We start from the raw sequence: 19423 nt of genomic DNA on the forward strand, positions 1-19423 counted from the left end.
GGGAGCCCATAGACTCCATTTCTGATGGGTAGAAATTACAGTGGCACATCAAAGGACCTTAATACTACAATTACACGGAGCCACTCGGCAGCAGCGTTTCAAAGTCTGCGTCTGTTTGGTGTCAGCAAGGACTTTGTTTCACCCACACCAGGAGCGGATGTACACGCATTAAAACAAATCAAGCCGATAGGAAACACTGCTCCTCATATGTGGCGCTAATAAAACAATTCCCCACGTCTGCGTTGTTCCAATTTTACCGCTTCAGCACAGTGTGATGGGACAAAGCACGGGGTCACGTATGGAGTCACGCTGCTCCACAGTTCAGCACATCCATAAATATAAACCATGAGAATGTGACTTAAATGTGTCACTTTTTACTAGAATTTATTCTGAAAAAGAGGAAGTACCAACCAAGACCAAAATATCTGCATTGGAACATTCAAATGTTATCACTCTCATTTCACTTTTTTTTGTTCCAATATCAAAACAGAACTTCAAGACATGCACAAGCACAACTTTAAATTCACTGTAGCATAACTCTACTTCACCAGATAAAGTAAAGAAAGATGCAAATAGCACCTAAGAACACTTTACTTAACACCGCTGTTTCTTTGGGAAACTTTAACTGACGTCTGTATTCATCAGATACATTAACGTGGCATCGTCAACCCTTCACTCTGGGTCGTTTCCATTCACATTTCCATTCAATAAGTACCAGGTTCCAGTAATCTTATAAACCAGTTTTATTTAGCCATTAATGTTTTGAGCTACTTGGTTATTTAAAAAAAAAAACAACAACAATGGATAATCACAAACATACACATACATACTGTGCAATATATCATGTTACAATGCTGATATGTTGATAAATAAGGCGCTGCCACTCTGCACATGTCCAGTAGGTTCTGGAATATACAGTGCTTACATTATGTGTTGAATGAACCTGATTAGTGTCACATAATTACAAAGAAGCAATAATTTAAGGCCTTTGTACAAATGTCCTCGAACTCGATCAGACGATATTAAACCTAAAGACATAACCAGAAATAAAGATCACGGATTAGAGCGAGTACAGACATAGTAAAAAAGGACAGTTTGATGTAACAGCACCAGGATAAACTAGATCGTTTTATACTTGGTTTCCAAGAGGCTTTTAGTTGTATGGGAGTGCAACATGGTTGGGAAGGAAACCAACGATAAACCATGTGACGCCGATTGCTGAATGATGCAACGGATCATTGAGATGGACTGAACTTTGTTCACAATAAAGGAAGACGTCAGTGAATATCGACTGCAACTTGATGATCGTACAATGAACGATGACACAGAGTCAGGTTAATATAAAGGAAAGCTAACTAAGATGCCTTTCAAGCATAAACGTCATGTTTGTCTTGGAGAGTTTGTTGGTAAGAAACATTGGCTTCAATCCGTTTAAAGTTATAAATAGCAGTTAAATAGCAAATGCTAGGAACACTTGTAACATTAAGATAAAAACCTAAATCATGCCGTTTCCATGCTAATGCCTACATTTCAGCTCTTTGTTTTCCTCATTGTCTCAGTATTTACAGCTGTTTCCTTACAAAACTAATTGAACAGGACAGTTCTTGTGTATGGGTTGGCGTTTTTATATAAATGTTTAACAAATTAACAAAAAAAACCCATTAAAACCAGTGCACTGTCCAAATCCTTCATTCATCTAAAGTAAAATAACATAAAATGTTGTTTTGATGCAACAAACAGACTTAAGACAGACTTATAAAGAGCTAGATGTAGGTTGTAGTCAGGAACTGTGCTGGTTTGGTTCAGGTTGCATTAAATCGCTATGTTCTTGCAGGATGAAGTGAGGCTTAAATCTAGTGGCTCCCTTATTGTCCATGATTATAGGAGCCGTGGACTTTGGGAGCACTGAACCTGAACTGGCTGCTAAATGTGGAATCATCTGACACGAGTCCAATCGCGCCGGGGAAGCACTGCTCTCTTCAAATTGGTAACAGGGGCTGCTAGTCATATTGGGCCAGTGTCTGTGCTGCTGTCATGGGCCTGCGGACTGTAAGGCAGAAAGAAGACTAAAAGCTGGGGCGGGGCGGGGCGATCTGGGCCGGGCCGTGTCAGGCGCCGGGCATGTCGGCTTTGCTCAGAGCGATGGCGAGCTCCAGGTCCTGCTGCTCCTGGAGCCGCAGCCTCCTCAGCCTCTCCTGCTCCTCACGCTCGCTCTCCCGCTTGGCCCAATCCAGCTGCTGTCTCTCACTTCCAAACTAGGGCAGGAAGTCCAGCATTAGATGGAGAAACACACACACACACACACACGAAAAGACAGAGATTGAACATTAGCTGATAATAAAACGTGGATGCAAATTTGAAATCAGGCTTTTCCCATTAGGCGGAACTAAAACTACGGCTGCACACAAATCTACACATAATAGCAGCAATTTGAGCAAATAAACAATTACAATTGACTTGGATGTTGACAAAAAAAGCCTTGGATGTGACAAAAAAAGCCAAGAAAGCAGCACAAAAGAAAAAAGATTTTCTCTCAATATGCAGTGCTACACTGGCACCAGAAATGACTGTTTCCCGCAAATTTCCAGTGCATGATGAACATTTGTTGAGGATAATTGTGCTTGTGAATCACGGCTCTCAGATTATGCAGTGCGGACAAGCTGTTCACATGCAAAGGACTGACCACCACACCCTCGTACGGTCTTACCTTGACATGTTCAGATCCTGGCAGAAAAACAAAGATTACAACAGAAGAAAACAAACCCCTTTCACAACCGTCATGCAGACATGAGGGACAAATATGAATTCACGTCTCGTCAGATGATAAAACCCAGACACAAAAAGCTGCCATGCAGAATTTCTCCGCTCGAGAACGTGCTCAGCCGTCGGTTAACCGCGATGGTAAAGAAGCGGAGGGCGAGGAACAAAGAGGTCCTTTTGCTCTGCTTCCAGGCCGATAACGCTCCGACAACGTGAGCCTTAGCGTGTGCTTTAAAGCGCTGCCTGAAGACGTTCACCAGTGCACGTGTAAGTGTACAACAGCTCACTTCCTGTCAAGGCTGAAGCTAAAGACCACAGTGAGCATGCAAGTCGCCTCACCGCTCGATGAAGGTAACTCTGGAGCCGTCCAAGGAGTCATGCAAACATGGATTGTGGTTTCACACCGAGAGCTTACGCAGCTCTGAGACGTTAGTCAGGTCCTGTGATCGACACAGGCCCCAGCAACAGAAAGCTAAAACCGTTGAGTCGCCTGCTCTAAGTAATGACCCAAGGTCAGAAGATCATGCAGGCACCTCAGGGGGAACCAAGAAGACGACACTCACAGAGGCAAAATCTGCAAAAGCCACAGGACGGTGTTCTGTAACAAAACAGCCTCTACTGCACGCGCTGTGGAACGCCTCTGCTGAACCCACACTGAGCAGAGCTCCTGGAGGAGAGGACATTTATATCAACCATCAATCTGTGAAAACAAAGCCTAATGACCTTTAACCCCCTGGGAAAACAGCATCACACTTAAAGCGCGTGCCTTGTAATGGCCATGTTGATCACTTTTCACAGGAAGCCTGTTTAAGCTCAGTACTCACCCACGGGTGATATCGCTTTAAAAAAAAAAAAAAAGGTGCTAACCACAATTTGAGTAAAGAGCACTGAAGCATTGCGGCTTCGGTGTTGCTTTTTTGGAACATAATTGTAAAAAGGACACACCCAAGTGCTTTGAACATGTTCCGTATTGATAGTGGTGTTTATTTCGACATATCAGAATACAAGAATTAATCTCCCTTCAACTTACTGCTCATTTAAACACATGCATACATACACTCGTAAAGGGCTGTCGGACATCGCTGGAACACACCAACGCAGCTCAATAACACTTACTCCCTGCACCAAAGCTAGTTGTGCAGTTGACCCTGCGTTCAGAAGAGCCCGAGAGTTCGAGAGGGGGCTTCTCACTTCCCCATGCGAGGCACACGTCTAAAGGTAGCTCATTGGCCAACAGTGGGTACTCATGCTTACCCTTTACTGTGTGGTGAAGCAAAGAGGAAGGCCAACTTTCTCACGCTGATGCTTCTGCTGAAACAATAAGCACAAGGCAACAGCGGAAGGGCATGTCCTGGGCATGGCCCGTGAGTGTGTGTGAGAGAAGTGTGTCGCACACACACAGGCTAAAAAAAAACTCCAAATGCATCTAAATGGAGGAAGAGTGGCTTTAGTCGCATCACACTGTGAACCAGCTTAACCCACACAGAACTGGCTTTCCCACCAGCTTGTAACCTGCCATCAGCCTTCCTGTCACAGCTTCAAAAGAAGAAATGACTTTCTCGGCATGGTCACACCTCAGCGGAGGACACAGCAGAACCACAGTTTATCGCGATGAACGTTGTTGTTTGTATGTTCACCCAGTACACGGAGCGAAAGCAAATAAAAAGTACACAAGACGACTCGGGCAAAATAAATGATATAAATGCTTTAAAACAGCCTTACATGCTATTTATGAACAGCAGTGAACTGCTGATGTCAAGTTAAGCAGCAACCATGAACATTCACACGTATGATTTATGAACATGCATCACATCAGAGCTCACCATATGGAGGAGCGGGCCGGTTAGGCACATTTTTCTTTGCCGGGGGCACAGGATTGTTTGACTTCTTTTCAAACATCAGAGAAGATAAAAACAAAAAACAACAACTCAGAGATCACAGAAAATGATGAGTAGCAGAAACATTAGCAAAAATCTCATGGCTGTTTTCATAAATGTGATAAATTGACAGAGAAATAAAAAAAAAAAATCACTCATGATTAGGGAGAAATGAACAACACAGCTTTCTACAGCTTAAGTGGAAAAGGATGCTTTATGGCCCGAGTGATTCATAGCTGCAGGAGCCCCAGGAGCTTACCTTTGACATCTGACTAAAGTCAGCAAATCCTCCTCCCTTGCTTCCAAAGGGGTCTGCAGTCCCAAACGCATCTGTGACAAAAGTACATTGAAAAGCATTTGGAACGTTTGAATATGTTTATGGAAAAATCCCAAAACTATAATGAAGTTCAGCCCCAAACCGCACGTTCAGAATCGGTTTCTGTGCCCTGCCTGTTCTGAGTACGTACTATTTTCGGAGGAGGGAATGTGGCACGAACGTTTAATTTTCCATGACATTTCACAAAAACCTGGAAAGCAGAGGTTTTGTTGAACCTGACGTATGCATCTGATCAACTAATTAAAGGCATCAGTTGGCGCACTGTTGACCAGAACTGTGCCCGGGTTGTTTTGAAGCTCAGCGGTAGGCCGCACTTTTAATGAAAGAAAAAAAAAGCCAAGCTGCCGATGGTCACAGTGAAAAAACAAAACATTGTAACACTATATGTTTGTTGTGTTTGTGCGACCACAAGAGACCCCATTCATGTGAAGCAGGCGGTGTTTTCTTTCACGCACAGTAACTCAGCTCAGCTGTACAGTTGCCTCTGTGTTCGTCTGAAGGTGTGTAGCAGAGCAGAGATTTGACCTGCAGCAACCGCCGGCTTTAAACAACGTCCACACTGAAGAAACGGCAGCAGCTCGAGGAGATATGAAGACATCACAGAGGCAGCAGTGAAGCGGTTAGAGGGCTGCCAGTGTATTCTATTAGAGTAGGACCAGCAGTCACAGAGTGCTGTTATGCTTGGCTCCTGCCAGCCTCCTGTTTTTCCAGGGTAAGGGGAGTATTTTTAGTTGGTCTGTAGTTAAATGCGTAGGTACATTTCTAAAAATAGCCCCGAACCACAGGAAAAATTGAAGCCACAGCGAGTAAAAATTGTTTGCCCTTAATGCCCCCACCCCTGAATAAAAACTAAATCTACCACGTCACCCAGAACGGCGAAGAATAACTCTTCACAGAACATTCTGTCATGTTCAGATGCAGGTTTGTAGTCACACTAAGAAACCTGCACGGAAAATGTAGCAGGGGGAGGACTGCGTGGTTGCTGTATGAGTGTGACACGGTGACATGGCAATAAGTAAACAGAGTACACACAAGGGCAGCACCGTGACTCCACTACACGAGGAGGAGGATAAACATGACATGTATGGAAAACAAGCACTGTGCTACATTTGTGTCAAGCAGTAATACACAGACACACACTGCATTTGAGCAGCAAGTTACCTGAATCCTTTAGAGTTGGGCTTTTTGATGCAAACGGGTCACTACTGCCAAAGACACTGGGCTGAGAAAAGAGGAAAAACACATCAGTGAACAGCGTCATAGGGTAAAGACGTCAGAGCAACAGCAAGTCATTTAGTACTGGTGTCTCTATAGTCATTTAACAAACATGACGCGTCTTTACATGTAGTGTCACTTTAGTTTTACAAAGGCAGCGTGTAAGATACCTTGGCTGGAGGGGGGGGTTTTCTACCAAAAGGCTCTGAGGGTCTGTCTGTACTCTTAAAGAAATCATCAGAAGATGTGCCTTTGAAGGGATCGCTTTGTTTGAAAGGGTCTCCTCCAAACGGATCTAAGAAAAAAGAATCACTCCCAGCCTCAGTTGTTTTACAGCATGAAAAGCTTCAAGGTGCAACAAACATCTAAACATCACTGATCTGAACTTCAGACCTTTAAAGGGGTCGGAGTTGAAGGGGTTCTCTCTCTGGAAGGGGTCGGCTGGAGGCTCCTTGAAGCTGCTGTTGTTAAACTTTGCTATTCTAGATTTGAGAGATCCCCCCTAACGAATGGGAGCATAAAATATATTGTAACAAATGTGGCAACAAAATGATTTGACAGTAAAGTATAAAAATGCTGTTAGTGACTATTTTAGAAGGTTTGCAGAACAACATGACAATAGAAAAAGGATGTGCATTTTCAAAAACCTCAAAGAAAAAGAGAGAACAATACTTTTAAATGATAGGAAAAAAACTACAAAACATTAGGGGAATTAGGATCATGCGTTATAAAAGGCCCTTGTCTGTTTGTTTGCTTGTCCCAAATCAGAAGCAGGTTATCAGGCAGGAGCCTGGAAAAACCTCTATTTTAAGAAAGCAACTACTCACTACTGGACTTCTTAAACCTCCGTTTTCCTTCTCAGGGAATCCTTCGCTCAAGTCCGGCAGGTTGCTGAGGTTCCCACTATTCAAGTCATTCAAAGCGCTGTTATACTGTTCAATGGTCTTGGTCACCTCTTTTTGGCTGTCCTGGATCAGCGAGAGTTTACTGCGGGCCTAAAAAAACCCACATAAAACAACCTTTAATAAGAGTTTGACTGATATAAGCTTCGATAAGTCAGTTTAGAACAAGCTGACAAGAAAATGTATAATGTGATCATGAATTAATGGTGACTAATGAATTAGTTAGAAAAAATTAAATTTCAGTGCATTTCGTTTTAATTTCATGTGTTCATTTCATCTTGCTTCAATAGAAATATAAGGGAGACTAATTCCAACTCAAACCAAACCAACTGTTATAAACAGAAATCCATATGAATTTTCTCTAATTCCTGTATTATATAAATATATATATATATATATATATATATATATAATCCTTATAAATCTATCTAATCTCAGCCTTATCTTATGCCACACATTACTAGGTCAGGCAAACATTTTAAAAGGCCAGAAGTGACACACTCCTATACAGAACACACTACCATGGCACGCTAGCTGCCCTGACCTGGTTGATCTCTTCCTGCGTGGTTTTCAGAGACTTGATGATACTGTCTAAGCGGACGCGAGCGGAGAGCAGGTTCTGCTCCAGCTGGGCCTCCTCCTCCTGCAGGCGGCTCAGATTCATCTTGGTGCGACTCAGTTCACTCTCTTGGCTGCGAAGGTCAGTCTCCTGCGAGCTGATCTGGCTCTGCAGGGACGTGATCTGGATTTTGGATGGCCAGCAAAAACAAAAACAAAAAAATGATGTTAGAGAGATGTTAGCTTTGATTTTAATGTACCTGCTTTGATGCAAGTTTGTCTTAAAACCTTACTGCCATTTCATTTCTCAATTAGTAATGCTTCACTTCCTAACATGTACGTAATTTCTCTGGTGCGGCTTCCTATCAAATTCTGCTTACCTCACTCTTTGTTTGACATTTGATATGTGGCATTATCTCACTCTAAAAATACCAAAGTGTTATCAGCAACGCACTGAACTTTTACCACAATAAGATAACACCAAAGCAGGAGCATGATTAGAAACACGACATGATCCCTAATGATTATTTCATGCTAATTTGATAATATCTAACCATCTGGGACTCCTCTTGGCACTTCTGCTTGACGTCGTTGAGCATTCCTTCCAGCTTGGAACGCTGCTGATCCATCTCCTCCAGACGTTCCTGGGCATCCTGCTTTTGGGACTCCAAGTCCTGAAGGCTGCTGCTTTCCCTGTCCAAGTCATTCTGCATGTCCTAAGGGAACGTGAACCCGCACACAATTGTCAGTCAGAGCTTCAATTGCAAGCTTCTATAGTTCACATTTGTACATTATTGCAGTGCGTCCTTACCTGAACTTCACTGTTTTGTTGTCTGATAGTTTCCTCCTTTAGCCGGATTTCTTGCTCCAGGATGAATTTGTCTCTTTAGATGAAAAAAACCCAAAGAAGCAACATTTAATAAATCCTAACAACAACAACAACAACAACAACAACAACATGCCAATGACTGTCAACTGATGGTTACTAAAAGGAACAGAAGGGATATCTGTTTGATTACAGCTGCATACGTTACATACTGAGATTGCACACACACACACACACACGCAGACACACGCGCGCACACACGCAGAAACACGATAAGTTAACAGTGACTTAGATCACCTGAAAGCATTATTAGAAAAGTCCTATTGTCTCCGTTAGAAGACAAAACAAACAACGAGAGCACGGAAAATCTATAACAAATAACTTAACTGTGCTTCACATCACCACCCCCCTTTTCTTAAAGGAAGTAAAACAAAGCCATCCTCCTGCTACTCACGGTGCAGGGGCTCACCTCTGCAGCTGAGCTATTTCCTGGCTGAGGTCATCCAACTCTTTCATGCCTGTCAGCTCTACCGACCCTGTGGAGCCGATGCTGTCCTGAGGCGAGAGACATTGAGACAGATGAGAGAGAGAAATGGAGAGTTGGTAAGAAAATACGTGGAAGACATGTGGGTGACAGGAGGTGAAAACAGAGACAACACAGGTGACAGTTCAAGGTAGGACAGGGAAATGGATTAAATGAAGGTAAAGAAGACATGAGAGGGGAAAAATGCTCTGCACAGCTTCAGGGGAGAGAAGGAAGAGAGCAGAAGGGACATGAGTGGCACGCTGGGGAGACAGGAGCTCCCCACTGATACGTGTAACAAAACAAAGACACAGGAAGGAAACACAGCACCTCGCACAGCTAGGAAAAGAGCAAGAGAGTCAGACAATGCATGAATAAAAGTGATGCACGCAGACAGAACAATACAGAAGAATGTATAGTATAGTACAGAGAAATTTGGCCAGTGATCAACACACCTGTGGTAAACTGAATTTCCCGTTAACATTAGACCCCCTGAAGGAAGTGTGTAAAACATGTTTGAAATGATACTTAGATAAATGCATATTTGTATCCACGTCTATTACAATGAAGGATACAATAAATTACTTTCCTTACTGTTAACTACTCTTAGTGACTTAGTGAGTCATTTGACAGTTGGAACTTTAGTTTATTGTACTATTCCTGACAAATCAACAGCAGGTGGCAGCATGCAGTCCTATTGACACACGCTTCAGACATACAAATACGATGGAACATAAGCGCCATCTTGTGACACAAAGCTCAACTACTCACTCTTCGCATATTAGAAAGTGCAGCAGGCCTCACAGAAGATATAAACCCCGTGTAGTTCTGGTAGGCAGGACAGAAAAGAGCTCAAAAAAGCAAAAGCAGAAACAATTGTTTTGCAAAGCTTAAGGGTAGACAGTAAAACTTTCAAATCCATACAGAAACGTATGGAAACAGCGCTGCAGTACAGATGCAAGTGAGAATTCAAATAAATAGGGCTGGTAAGAAGTAAAGCAGTGGATGGGCTAACGTCAAAACTCACAGCCACTGAAGTTGCACTTCTTTCTGAGGGGGGAATCATGTCCGGAGTGAGAGCGGAGGGAGGGTCTACACCTTTATTGGACTTCTGATGGATCAGATACATGGCCAGAGAGAACTGCTCCCGGGTCAGCTTGCCTGTCTGTTTAGTATCAGCCAATCCCCTTTAACAGAAAGAGAAAGTTGATCGTTTAACACATATTCTTTGGAGAAAAAAAAAGGAAAACACACATTTAGTCTGAACTGGACTGACCATATCTGTGCCAACATTGTCTGTGAGAGAGTGGACTGCATGAAGATCTCTATGACCTCAGTGCCGCTGACAAGGCCGTCATTGTCCAAGTCTGTCTGCCTGAAAAGTTCATCATACCTCTCCCTGTCAGCCACTGGTACCACCCAGTTCACCACTGGCTAGAATTAAAAGAAATGCGACACACATGGAAGTTAAAATAAGAGATACTAGCTAACAAAGAAAACAGTACAAACCCTTCCTAAAACGCTCCCAGCATGAAGTACCTTACTGGTTTGTTTATAAATCACATGCATTCACACAAATGCAAAACTCATAATATTATGTAAAATCTAAGAATACAATGACGTTACTGTAAATAGACAACTAATCCAGGTAAGTGTATGTACATATTTAGTACTGTTTTAGTGTATTAATGTTTTATTTCTATCAGAAATGACATGTGGTATGGACTACTCTAGTTTTTAGCTTTGGGTAATTACACGGAAAACTGAGTTGTGTCGGTTTATCTTTATCATTGACAGACTGCAGGTTGTAGACGATATCTGCTGTTTTAAAAAGGCACAGAAAGAGAAACTCACACACCTATTCACTACACTTAAAACAATGAGGCAAAACAAGTCTACCCATTACCTGAAGCAAAGAATCAATACATGACAAACTGGTTCTTTTGAAAAGTCCTGGGTTACACGCATCTACAAACTGTTCCCAAGGTCTACTCATCTGCTTGTTTTCCAAATATCTGGCCCTGCTAATTAATTTCTGTCAGTCATGTCCCTTCATTTAGAAGCAGAAAAAACAGGAATTGATTTAATTTATACCACACTCATTGAGATGGTATCCTTTAGCTTCAAAGTGACTGACCTTACAGTAACTGATCCAGGTAATCAGCCTTGAGCAGGGCAAGACAGTGAAACTTGAGAATCAGGTTTTGGAACCCCTGACTAATGTTAAGCATGCAGTCTTTTATTTCAGTAAGGCAGCATTTCTTTTCCTGCTTCATGAAGGAAACAACTTTATAAACAGTTAGCAAAGCAGCTAAGAATGTACACACTTGTGCACACAGACAATCGGTGAAGATTGTGAAGATTTACTTTGTAAAAAAACTGCCCTCGTCACAATCTTACATTTAACATGAAAGTAATGCAGGACACTACATGGTAGTTTCATTGTTTTGTGCACATAACTGAAATAATGCAGTCACAACACCTGAGAAGAGAAACACACTTCAGGCAACATACCGGTGAGCTGGATTTGAAGGAGTGTTTGGGTGAAACATTGACAATACTGGGACTCAGGGAAGACGCACTACCCAGAGGAGGAGTACTTCTTAAGGTCTCCATGATAGGAGTTGAGGTGACACCAAGCCCTGAAGGAACAGGCAGCACACCCATAGCGCCAGGCAGCACCCCCACAGCACCAGGCAGTGCTCCTGCAGCCTTCTTTCTTTTAGATGGGGGGATGAGGGAAGCAGGTAAAGTAGCTGGAAGAGGCTCCTTTTCCATGGTCCTATAGACAAGATGCATGACCTAGAAAACAGAGTCATCTAATTATTTATAAATTTTTTGGTTAGATCTCCTTCACTAATACCTACACCCCTATCTATTCCAAAGTACACATAAGCAAGCTCACCACTGTGAATTCCTCTTTGTCCAGATATCCATCTTTGTCGACATCACTTAGGTCCCAAATCTACAAAACAATACATAAAATGACTAAATAAACCTTATGTAGTCATTTTTAGCTTGGTAGCACTCCAGAGTCAGCACAGACTGTCTAACAATGAAACAAGACAAATTTGTTTACCTTTCCTAAAACATCCAGAGGTAGGTTGGAGTTCATCAAAACTGGCCTGACTTTATCACCAGGGAGGAGACCATTGACAGGGGACAGACTTTCAAAAATGCTCTCAAATTTCCCCTTTTCATCAGGCTGAGAATGCAATAAAAATTTAATGAGATAAATTTACTTACATCCTGAAGAATGATCATAACATGCCTTACCCTTATAGCCCACTGTGAGTCAGGTGTTATCATTGGAACACTTAATAATGGGCTGTTAGTGTCTTTCTGTAAAAGATAAAAGGTACAGCACACCAACATATTACTTTCTTAGACTAACAATACCTATTAATTTCTCACACTTAATTTTGTCTAACATGTCATTTCAGAAAAGCATTTTTTACTCTTACAAATTTGGGTGCCGCTAAGGTTTGGTTAAGGTTGTAAAGGCTGATATCATTTCCACTCTGTGCTGAGGCCACCAGTCTCAAAGCTATGAAGAAACCCTAAAAAAGGAAGAAAGTAAAGGGAAATGCTGTGGTTTATGCACACGTCAGCATCAGCATTCCTTTAAAATGTATTGAGAAATTCAGTCTCACTCGTTTATCCAAAAATCCTTTTCTTTCCGAATCAGCCAACTCCCAAATCTATGAAAAAGGGAAAGAAACAGTCTAAATGTTAGTGACTAGACATGTAAGTGGTTTTGTGTGTGCGTGTTTGAAACTTACCTTTCCCAGCGTAACATCCGAGAGTCCTGACTTCTTAAGGAACTGAGCTGCATCTCCAGCTGATATTCTGCCCGTGTGACCTGGATCCAACTACGAATAACAAACAGCAACACACTAAGTGGGTACAACTGACATGACTGCGTTGACTGTTTATACATGTCAGAAAGCATTAACTGGTTTGCAGAGTGGGTGAAAAGACCTCACCTGTCTGTAGTAGCTTTCATAGACCGGGTTTCCACCTGATAACTGGAGACGCACACACGTAAGAAGTATAACCCCCAATAGGTCAGCTAGCACATATCCAAATTAGCTCATTTGTTAGGAAGCTACAACTGGCTAAACGCGTAGCCACACTACAGTCCGCTGAGCTAAAACTGGATAAGCTAACGTTAGATCAGTTCATGTTAGTTTTTAACTAGTAACCGGCTTTGTACTCTGAATAACAGCGTCATCTGCCCCTCCAACGTACAGTAACTTAGCTAACCACTTCCACTGAACGCTACATGATAACGTAAGGTTGCTAACACACCCCCACGGGCCAGAATTCTCCGCTGCGCATAGACCATTAATGTGGTAAGACCGTACGGCGGCTGTCACCACCACTTGACGACGACAAATATCACAACCGGAGACTTTTCTTGAGGTATTTGAAGTTGTTACCTGAATAAGAGTCATGAGCGCCGCCATATTTCCTGGTGTCTCGGGAGTGCGCACACGCCCCTAAACCGAGCGGGGACGAGCGGCAGCGCAGAGGTTCCGGTAGAGAAAAGAGCCCCGGCGCGACACAGCTGATCAACAGCTAACGCAAGTTCAAAAAGCAGGCAGTTACTACGGAGTTATAAAAAAAGAACTAACATTATCAAAAGCAAACTAATGTGAAGTTTGATCAAGTTTTGATCCATATTTCTTTTGTAATTTTGATAAGATCTACATCAGCATTCATTATTTAATGGTATGACACTATAATTGAACATTTGAAAACCATATGTTAATCCCAAGCTTCACTGTGATTAGTTAGACTTTTGACAACATAGTACCATTACCATGTGTGCACTACTTAGTTAATGTAATTTGTCTTTTTATGTTTTATGTAAAGAAAACTACTGTCAAGAAATTGACTAAACCTAATTCATTAAGCATAAACTGATCTATTAAAGTAAGAATTTTGTGAAGCCATATTTAAACTACACACAGGACCAGTCACATTATAATCTTTTAATAAAAACTTTGGTATCAATAACATTCTGTCCAATATTCTGCCTTGATGAAGTCATGAGTCAAACTAGACAATCATTAGAAATTTCTTCAGGTATTCAGCATGTAATGCATGTAAAGACATGTTGAATTTTTTGAATTATACCATTGTCAAGGAAATTTTTTTTAAAAAGAACAATTTCATGTGCATTAGATAATTCATTTATGTCTTAACATCTTATTGTCTCAGTGAGAATAGACAATAAATTCAGTGCCAAAGACATAATCAAAATAATTTACATTACAGGCTTTATTTAACTTTGACATTTATCCCTTATTATCTTTGTATTATCTTAAGTTATGCACACGTTTTTTTTCCACTAGACTGAAACAGAAGTTACCCCTTGATTAACGATGCTTAAAATCTGAATGGCTAATCGTTCTCTGCAGATGGCACAGTTTGAGGTCAAAAATGAAAACAGTCAAGCACGTGAGCAACTGTGCAGGAATATCCCCGAATAAAGATATGCAGAGTCAGAAAATCAAGAAAACATTATATGTCAATGCCTCCTTATGTAGTTATTAAAACTGACGAACAAACTTTGCTATTTGTTGAAGACTTTAGAATCAGCTTCGCATTTGGGTCAACAAGGTAACATGAATAACAAAACGAAAGACAAAGTTCACTAACTCGAACCAGCCCCCATTCGCTACATTTGCCCCTCTCAAAAAACCAAGCTAAATTGTTTCCAGATATCAGGCAAAGGATGCACAGCAGCCACAGTACCCCTGGGAATTACAGGACAGTTTCTACACCTCCTCAAAGCTCATCTTTAGCCTTTGCTTCCTCATCATCCATTTCTGAAAGTGCATCCTCTAAATCATTCGTTTCATCCTCATCTTCTTCTTCCGCCTCCTCATCCAAATGTTCATCATCATCCTCAGCTTCAGCGTCTTGTTCTTTACTCTTCTCCTCCTCCTCTTTTCGTTTCACTTCATCTTGCTCCTGTTTCATTTTCTTCTCTGGTTCCTGTAGGAAGTGTTTATTTAAATCAAGAAATGTTTGTGTATCTAAAAATACTGTAGTCTTTTGATTGTGTGTTTGTTTTACACATCACGACACAACTGTGATCTGGCATACCTTTGTCACACCCCATGTCTCTTTTCCAATGTCTTCTGCTTCCTTGATGTCATCTGTTATCAGGAAGTTGTCAAAGATGGTTCCAGATTTTACCTGAGGCAAACAGTAACAAACATTCCATTAAAGTCTTTCCAGTACTAAGATAATAACTTTGCTATTGGAAAAGTTTCTTACCTGCCAGAGATCAAGGCCTAGAACACCAATTTTATCAAACTTGTAGATGTTCGGATCAGCGCTGTATTCAGGATTGTCAATCTCAGGATGCACCCACACTCCTTTGTAGTCGGGGTTGTCAATTTGTTTGGGTTTCCATTCTCCCTGTGATGCAGAAGGCAGGAGAGAGAATGTAAGGGTTTACTAAATTAAATGATACCACGTAAAGGATTAGCTCCAGCCACGAGTATCGTATTTCCCCACTACCTTATATTCTGGGTTGGGAATCATGGGTGGCTCCCACTCTCCATCCATATCCTCATCCCAATCCTCTGGCTTTTTAGCATCAGGGTCTGGAATGTTTTCAGGTTTGTCCCAGTCCTATAAAATAATGTCATGTGAATGACAAATGTAAGACACATGTTTCATAGACCTAACAACAGCTGCAGTGGTAGATCTTTTCACTAGGTAATCAAATAACTGAAGTAAGGGATTTGCTGTATTAATTTTGTAATTTGGTTTAATTACCTCAGGCTTAGTGTCATCAGCATCATCAATCTTAGCACGGTCATCCCAGTCCTCTGGCTTCTTTGCTTCAGGGTCCTTAATTTTCTTAGGGGGGAGGAAGTCCCAGTCATCCTCCAGACTGCCAGATTCTACCTTCTCGTTGTCAATTTTCACCTCATAGGTCTGATCTGGATTCAGGATGAGTGTGTACAAGTGGCTCAGCTCATCATCCTAGAAGAAATGGTCCAGTTGGATTAATGCATCCATGTCTTTCTCGTATGTATTAATCGTATTTATTAAAAAAAAAAAAATACCTTGCATTTTATTTCTTTCTTGATGAGATGATTCTTGCCCTTGTAGTTGAAGATGACGTGAACCTTCTTGGTGCTGTAGCCACAGATATCAGGGCCTAGACATAAAAAAATGCAATTAATAGCTGTTCTAAAGCCTGCTACCTTGTAACTGAATCGTTAATTTGTCATGAACATCACTAACCAAACATAACGTAGTACGAGGACTCTCCATGCATATCGGTCTGATCCAAGTCAGAAGGGAAGACCTTTACATAGCCACCACCACAATCAATCTTTTGTTCATGCTTCACTGTGAACTGAATGACCAGTGGTTTGCCCTCATTGCTGAACGGGTCGAAGCGGGCAGAGGTGGCATAGAAGCGAGCGTCCTGGCTCGTCTGCAAACCTAAAAGTGCACATGAAGGAATTTTATGGGAATTGTGAACATGGCATCATCAGAAGTTTGCTTTTTGTAAAACAATGCATGTGATGTCAGAAACATTCACCCTTGTCCTTGTCAGCATCTCCATAGAAGTTGCCAGCCGTTAGTTTCCACTCTCCATAGTCAGACTTGTGTTTGGAGTTCACCCAGCGACTTCTCCATTCATCTGAGCACAAAACGATCAGTAAGTTTGCTGAGGATTAATTAACCCTTGGACGGCAGAAATCGACCCAAGTGCCTAACGGAACATTAGTGTTACGAAATATGACTGTAATTCGTTGAAAACAGTTGTATTAGAATGTGAGGGCCGCGATTGGGAAGTCCCTGGTAAGTGTATTAAGCTAGCTACGTTTGCTAGCACTGGGGCCTTGGTAAAGTTAGCTAACAATCAATTAATTTAAAGTTACCAGCGAGATCCTATTTACAAAATTATGGACTGAAAAAGAAAACATTTCGTTAACAGGTAGAGATTTTACGAAAAACCGATACCTCATGGCTGGCGTTCTAATAGTTCTAGAGTTCTAATATTGAAAATGTGCATGGAAAGCTTACCACCGTCCAGAAACTCCTCCCGAAAATAAATCTTTGCATTTACACAGTAGACTGCTAATATCACTGCAACTACACCCAAAACCTGCATTTTCCCCATCTCGGATGAAGTTTGCAATACGGCGATCGCTCGTGCTGACCAGTCAATAGCGCTCGCAGACGGGAAGGGAATATTTTAGAGTCGCTCAAGCGAACAGATGTCTGCCTGCCATTGGAGAACACGGTGGTGTGGCTGGACCAATCAGAGTGCACCACGAAACACACGGCGTACCCGTTGGCTGATCCAGGATCGGTGGTCAGTAGCCACGAAGGGACACTTCGACATGTACGGAGATAGCCGAAGGTTGTTCTCGGCTGCTGGTTGCCAGCTCGCGCGAGTTTTACACCTGTTGGTCATTATGTCACCAACACTGTATATTACTATTGTTTGTTTTACTATTGTTTGACACGAAATACAAGAAGTAACGTAAATTACTCGTTGCACGAAATTTGTATAGTAAATTTATAATCTTTTATATTTAAACATAAATGCCTACTAGCTAGGTTGCCTTCGCGCAGTCACGTGGTTCGAGGTCTAAACTGTGGTTACAGTAATACATTTAATGTCAGTATATGAATCTACCAGCAGAGGGCGCCAAATATCAAACGTAGAAATACAACTGTTTTTACTTTGTCATTCACAAAAACAAGCCCAGCCACGCACTATTTATAATATTTTAAATTATTTATAACACTCTTTATAATATTTTAATGTAAATAAATAAGCTAAATGTTCTGGAGAAATAAAACTGGTTAAATTTAAATTGATTCCTTTTCATGAGTCCTATTCATACTTTTTAATAACTCTCAGTTTCAATTCATGCTGACCACCAGTGATCGGCATCACCTGTGTTTTTTCCTTAAGCAGGTCTCTGATCTCTTCACTGGGGCCACACTGTGGCACTTTATTGTAGAAGCCACTCTCCATCCTTTTGATAATAACTACGCTGAAGCAAGGTTGAACCCGGATCTCAGACCTCTCTTTGAACCTGACCCTTGTCCTGAAGTCTGACCTCCTCTTTTTTGACCTGCTGCCTTGTTATTCAGACCTTGATTGCTGATCGTGGTCCAAATATCCTGTTGGGATGTTTTGTGACCTTCATAACAAGATATGTGTGATTATCTGTGTGTATTTCTATCTGACACCTCTTATGAGTTCATCTTGGGATGAAGCCTGGAATCATGTGTATTAACCCTAAATGTCTTAGTAATCCTCTAGATCAAACCTCCCTCTTTTTCCTGTATTTAACTATTTTTTTCTTGTCTCAACACCCAAACTTCAGGTCGTGATAGTATTGAGCTGCGCGTGAACCCAAAGAGGACATGGAAAAGTTATATAATACTTAAGGCTTGAACCAAGATGACTTGAGGCCAGGTCAGAAAGGAGGGACAGTGGGTCAATCCCAGATCGCTTATGATTAATTGTTGCTCCTCGATCCTTGTTTGACCTGAATGTATTTTTATTTCTGAGGTGATGTCCATACATTATATGACCTTTATAACTTATAAATAAAAAAATAGAAGAAGAAAATATTTTCTGGCACTTATCTGCTGGAAAAAGTATTTGTTACCTGAGAAAAATCTCTGTTTTACAAATATACATGCTCATGTCTCCATGTCTATTTTGCTTTAAGAATCAGCTGTTGGTAATATGCTGAGGCTTTTTTTTCCTCAGAGTGAACGCTGGGGTGAAGACAAGTAACTGGCGCCAGCCATCAAACCCCCAAACCCTGAGTGATCAACAATGATGTCAAGAGGGGAGAATGGTGTCCCTTTGAAAAGTGTTCTTAATCAAACCCAATTAATTCCGCTCCTTTCCCTTATTATTTCCACCATTGAGCGTGTCCTGCTAGTCAGCCTGTTAACTAGAGCCCGGGCCCCAGCAGAGGTCATGCTTAGCCAAGCAAAATAACATAATAATGTGTGTAATTAATTATTAATTCTGAATAGTCATCTCAGGCAAAGATTTATTCAGTCTTTCTGACAAAGGTTTGGTGCCAAATATCTGAGGTATGACATGGATATTAAGCACTTAGTGTTTCTATAATAATAATTAAATTTACCATGTGTATGATGTTCTATTTCTATATATCTATACTGTATATAGATATATATGCACAAAATAATAGATTTTAGGTTTAGGTTGTCTGCTGGATAATGCTTTGTGTTTACACACAACATAAACGTCTATAGAAAGCCCGGTCCAAAAATAAAGTGGGTTAAGCCACACAGTCTGCTGGAGGGCAATTAGTGGTCTCTGCAGCCTTGCAAGCGAGGCCTCCTGACACCCCCGGTCGGGCCTGATGGAGTGGAGCTTCATCTGCC

At 41.5% G+C, this 19423-nt stretch overlaps 2 protein-coding genes across 6 annotated transcripts; both read right to left on the reverse strand.

Moving 5' to 3' along the window:
* Positions 1-725: 725 nt before the first annotated feature.
* On the reverse strand, positions 726-13556 carry eps15l1b (epidermal growth factor receptor pathway substrate 15-like 1b). Of its 5 annotated transcripts, none has more exons than XM_029131917.3 (24): positions 13441-13556; positions 12985-13026; positions 12781-12870; positions 12652-12699; positions 12463-12558; positions 12275-12340; positions 12078-12203; positions 11904-11963; positions 11513-11800; positions 10275-10432; positions 10026-10185; positions 9770-9826; positions 8945-9030; positions 8461-8533; positions 8204-8365; positions 7636-7833; positions 7017-7184; positions 6583-6691; positions 6360-6484; positions 6136-6196; positions 4897-4967; positions 4584-4647; positions 2708-2724; positions 726-2255 (listed from the first exon to the last, which is right to left on the reverse strand). In XM_029131917.3, the coding sequence occupies exons 1-24, from the start codon at positions 13465-13467 to the stop codon at positions 2109-2111; spliced, it is 2499 nt and encodes an 832-aa protein (XP_028987750.1). In that variant the 5' UTR covers positions 13468-13556; the 3' UTR covers positions 726-2108. The 5 variants fall into 5 exon arrangements, with proteins under 5 accessions (XP_028987750.1, XP_055359658.1, XP_055359659.1 ...); XM_055503683.1 differs by lacking the exon at positions 2708-2724 and adding an exon at positions 3324-3427; XM_055503684.1 differs by lacking the exons at positions 2708-2724; positions 9770-9826 and adding an exon at positions 3324-3427 and having other exon boundaries at positions 13441-13555.
* A 424-nt stretch (positions 13557-13980) lies between these two features.
* On the reverse strand, positions 13981-17234 carry calr3b (calreticulin 3b). The gene is made up of 9 exons (XM_029132640.3): positions 17063-17234; positions 16575-16676; positions 16271-16474; positions 16090-16184; positions 15797-16006; positions 15536-15649; positions 15290-15433; positions 15116-15208; positions 13981-15004 (listed from the first exon to the last, which is right to left on the reverse strand). The coding sequence occupies exons 1-9, from the start codon at positions 17157-17159 to the stop codon at positions 14795-14797; spliced, it is 1269 nt and encodes a 422-aa protein (XP_028988473.1). The 5' UTR covers positions 17160-17234; the 3' UTR covers positions 13981-14794.
* Positions 17235-19423: the final 2189 nt, after the last annotated feature.

The sequence above is a fragment of the Betta splendens genome, chromosome 17, assembly GCF_900634795.4.
Source record: "Betta splendens chromosome 17, fBetSpl5.4, whole genome shotgun sequence".
Lineage (NCBI taxonomy): Eukaryota > Metazoa > Chordata > Actinopteri > Anabantiformes > Osphronemidae > Betta > Betta splendens.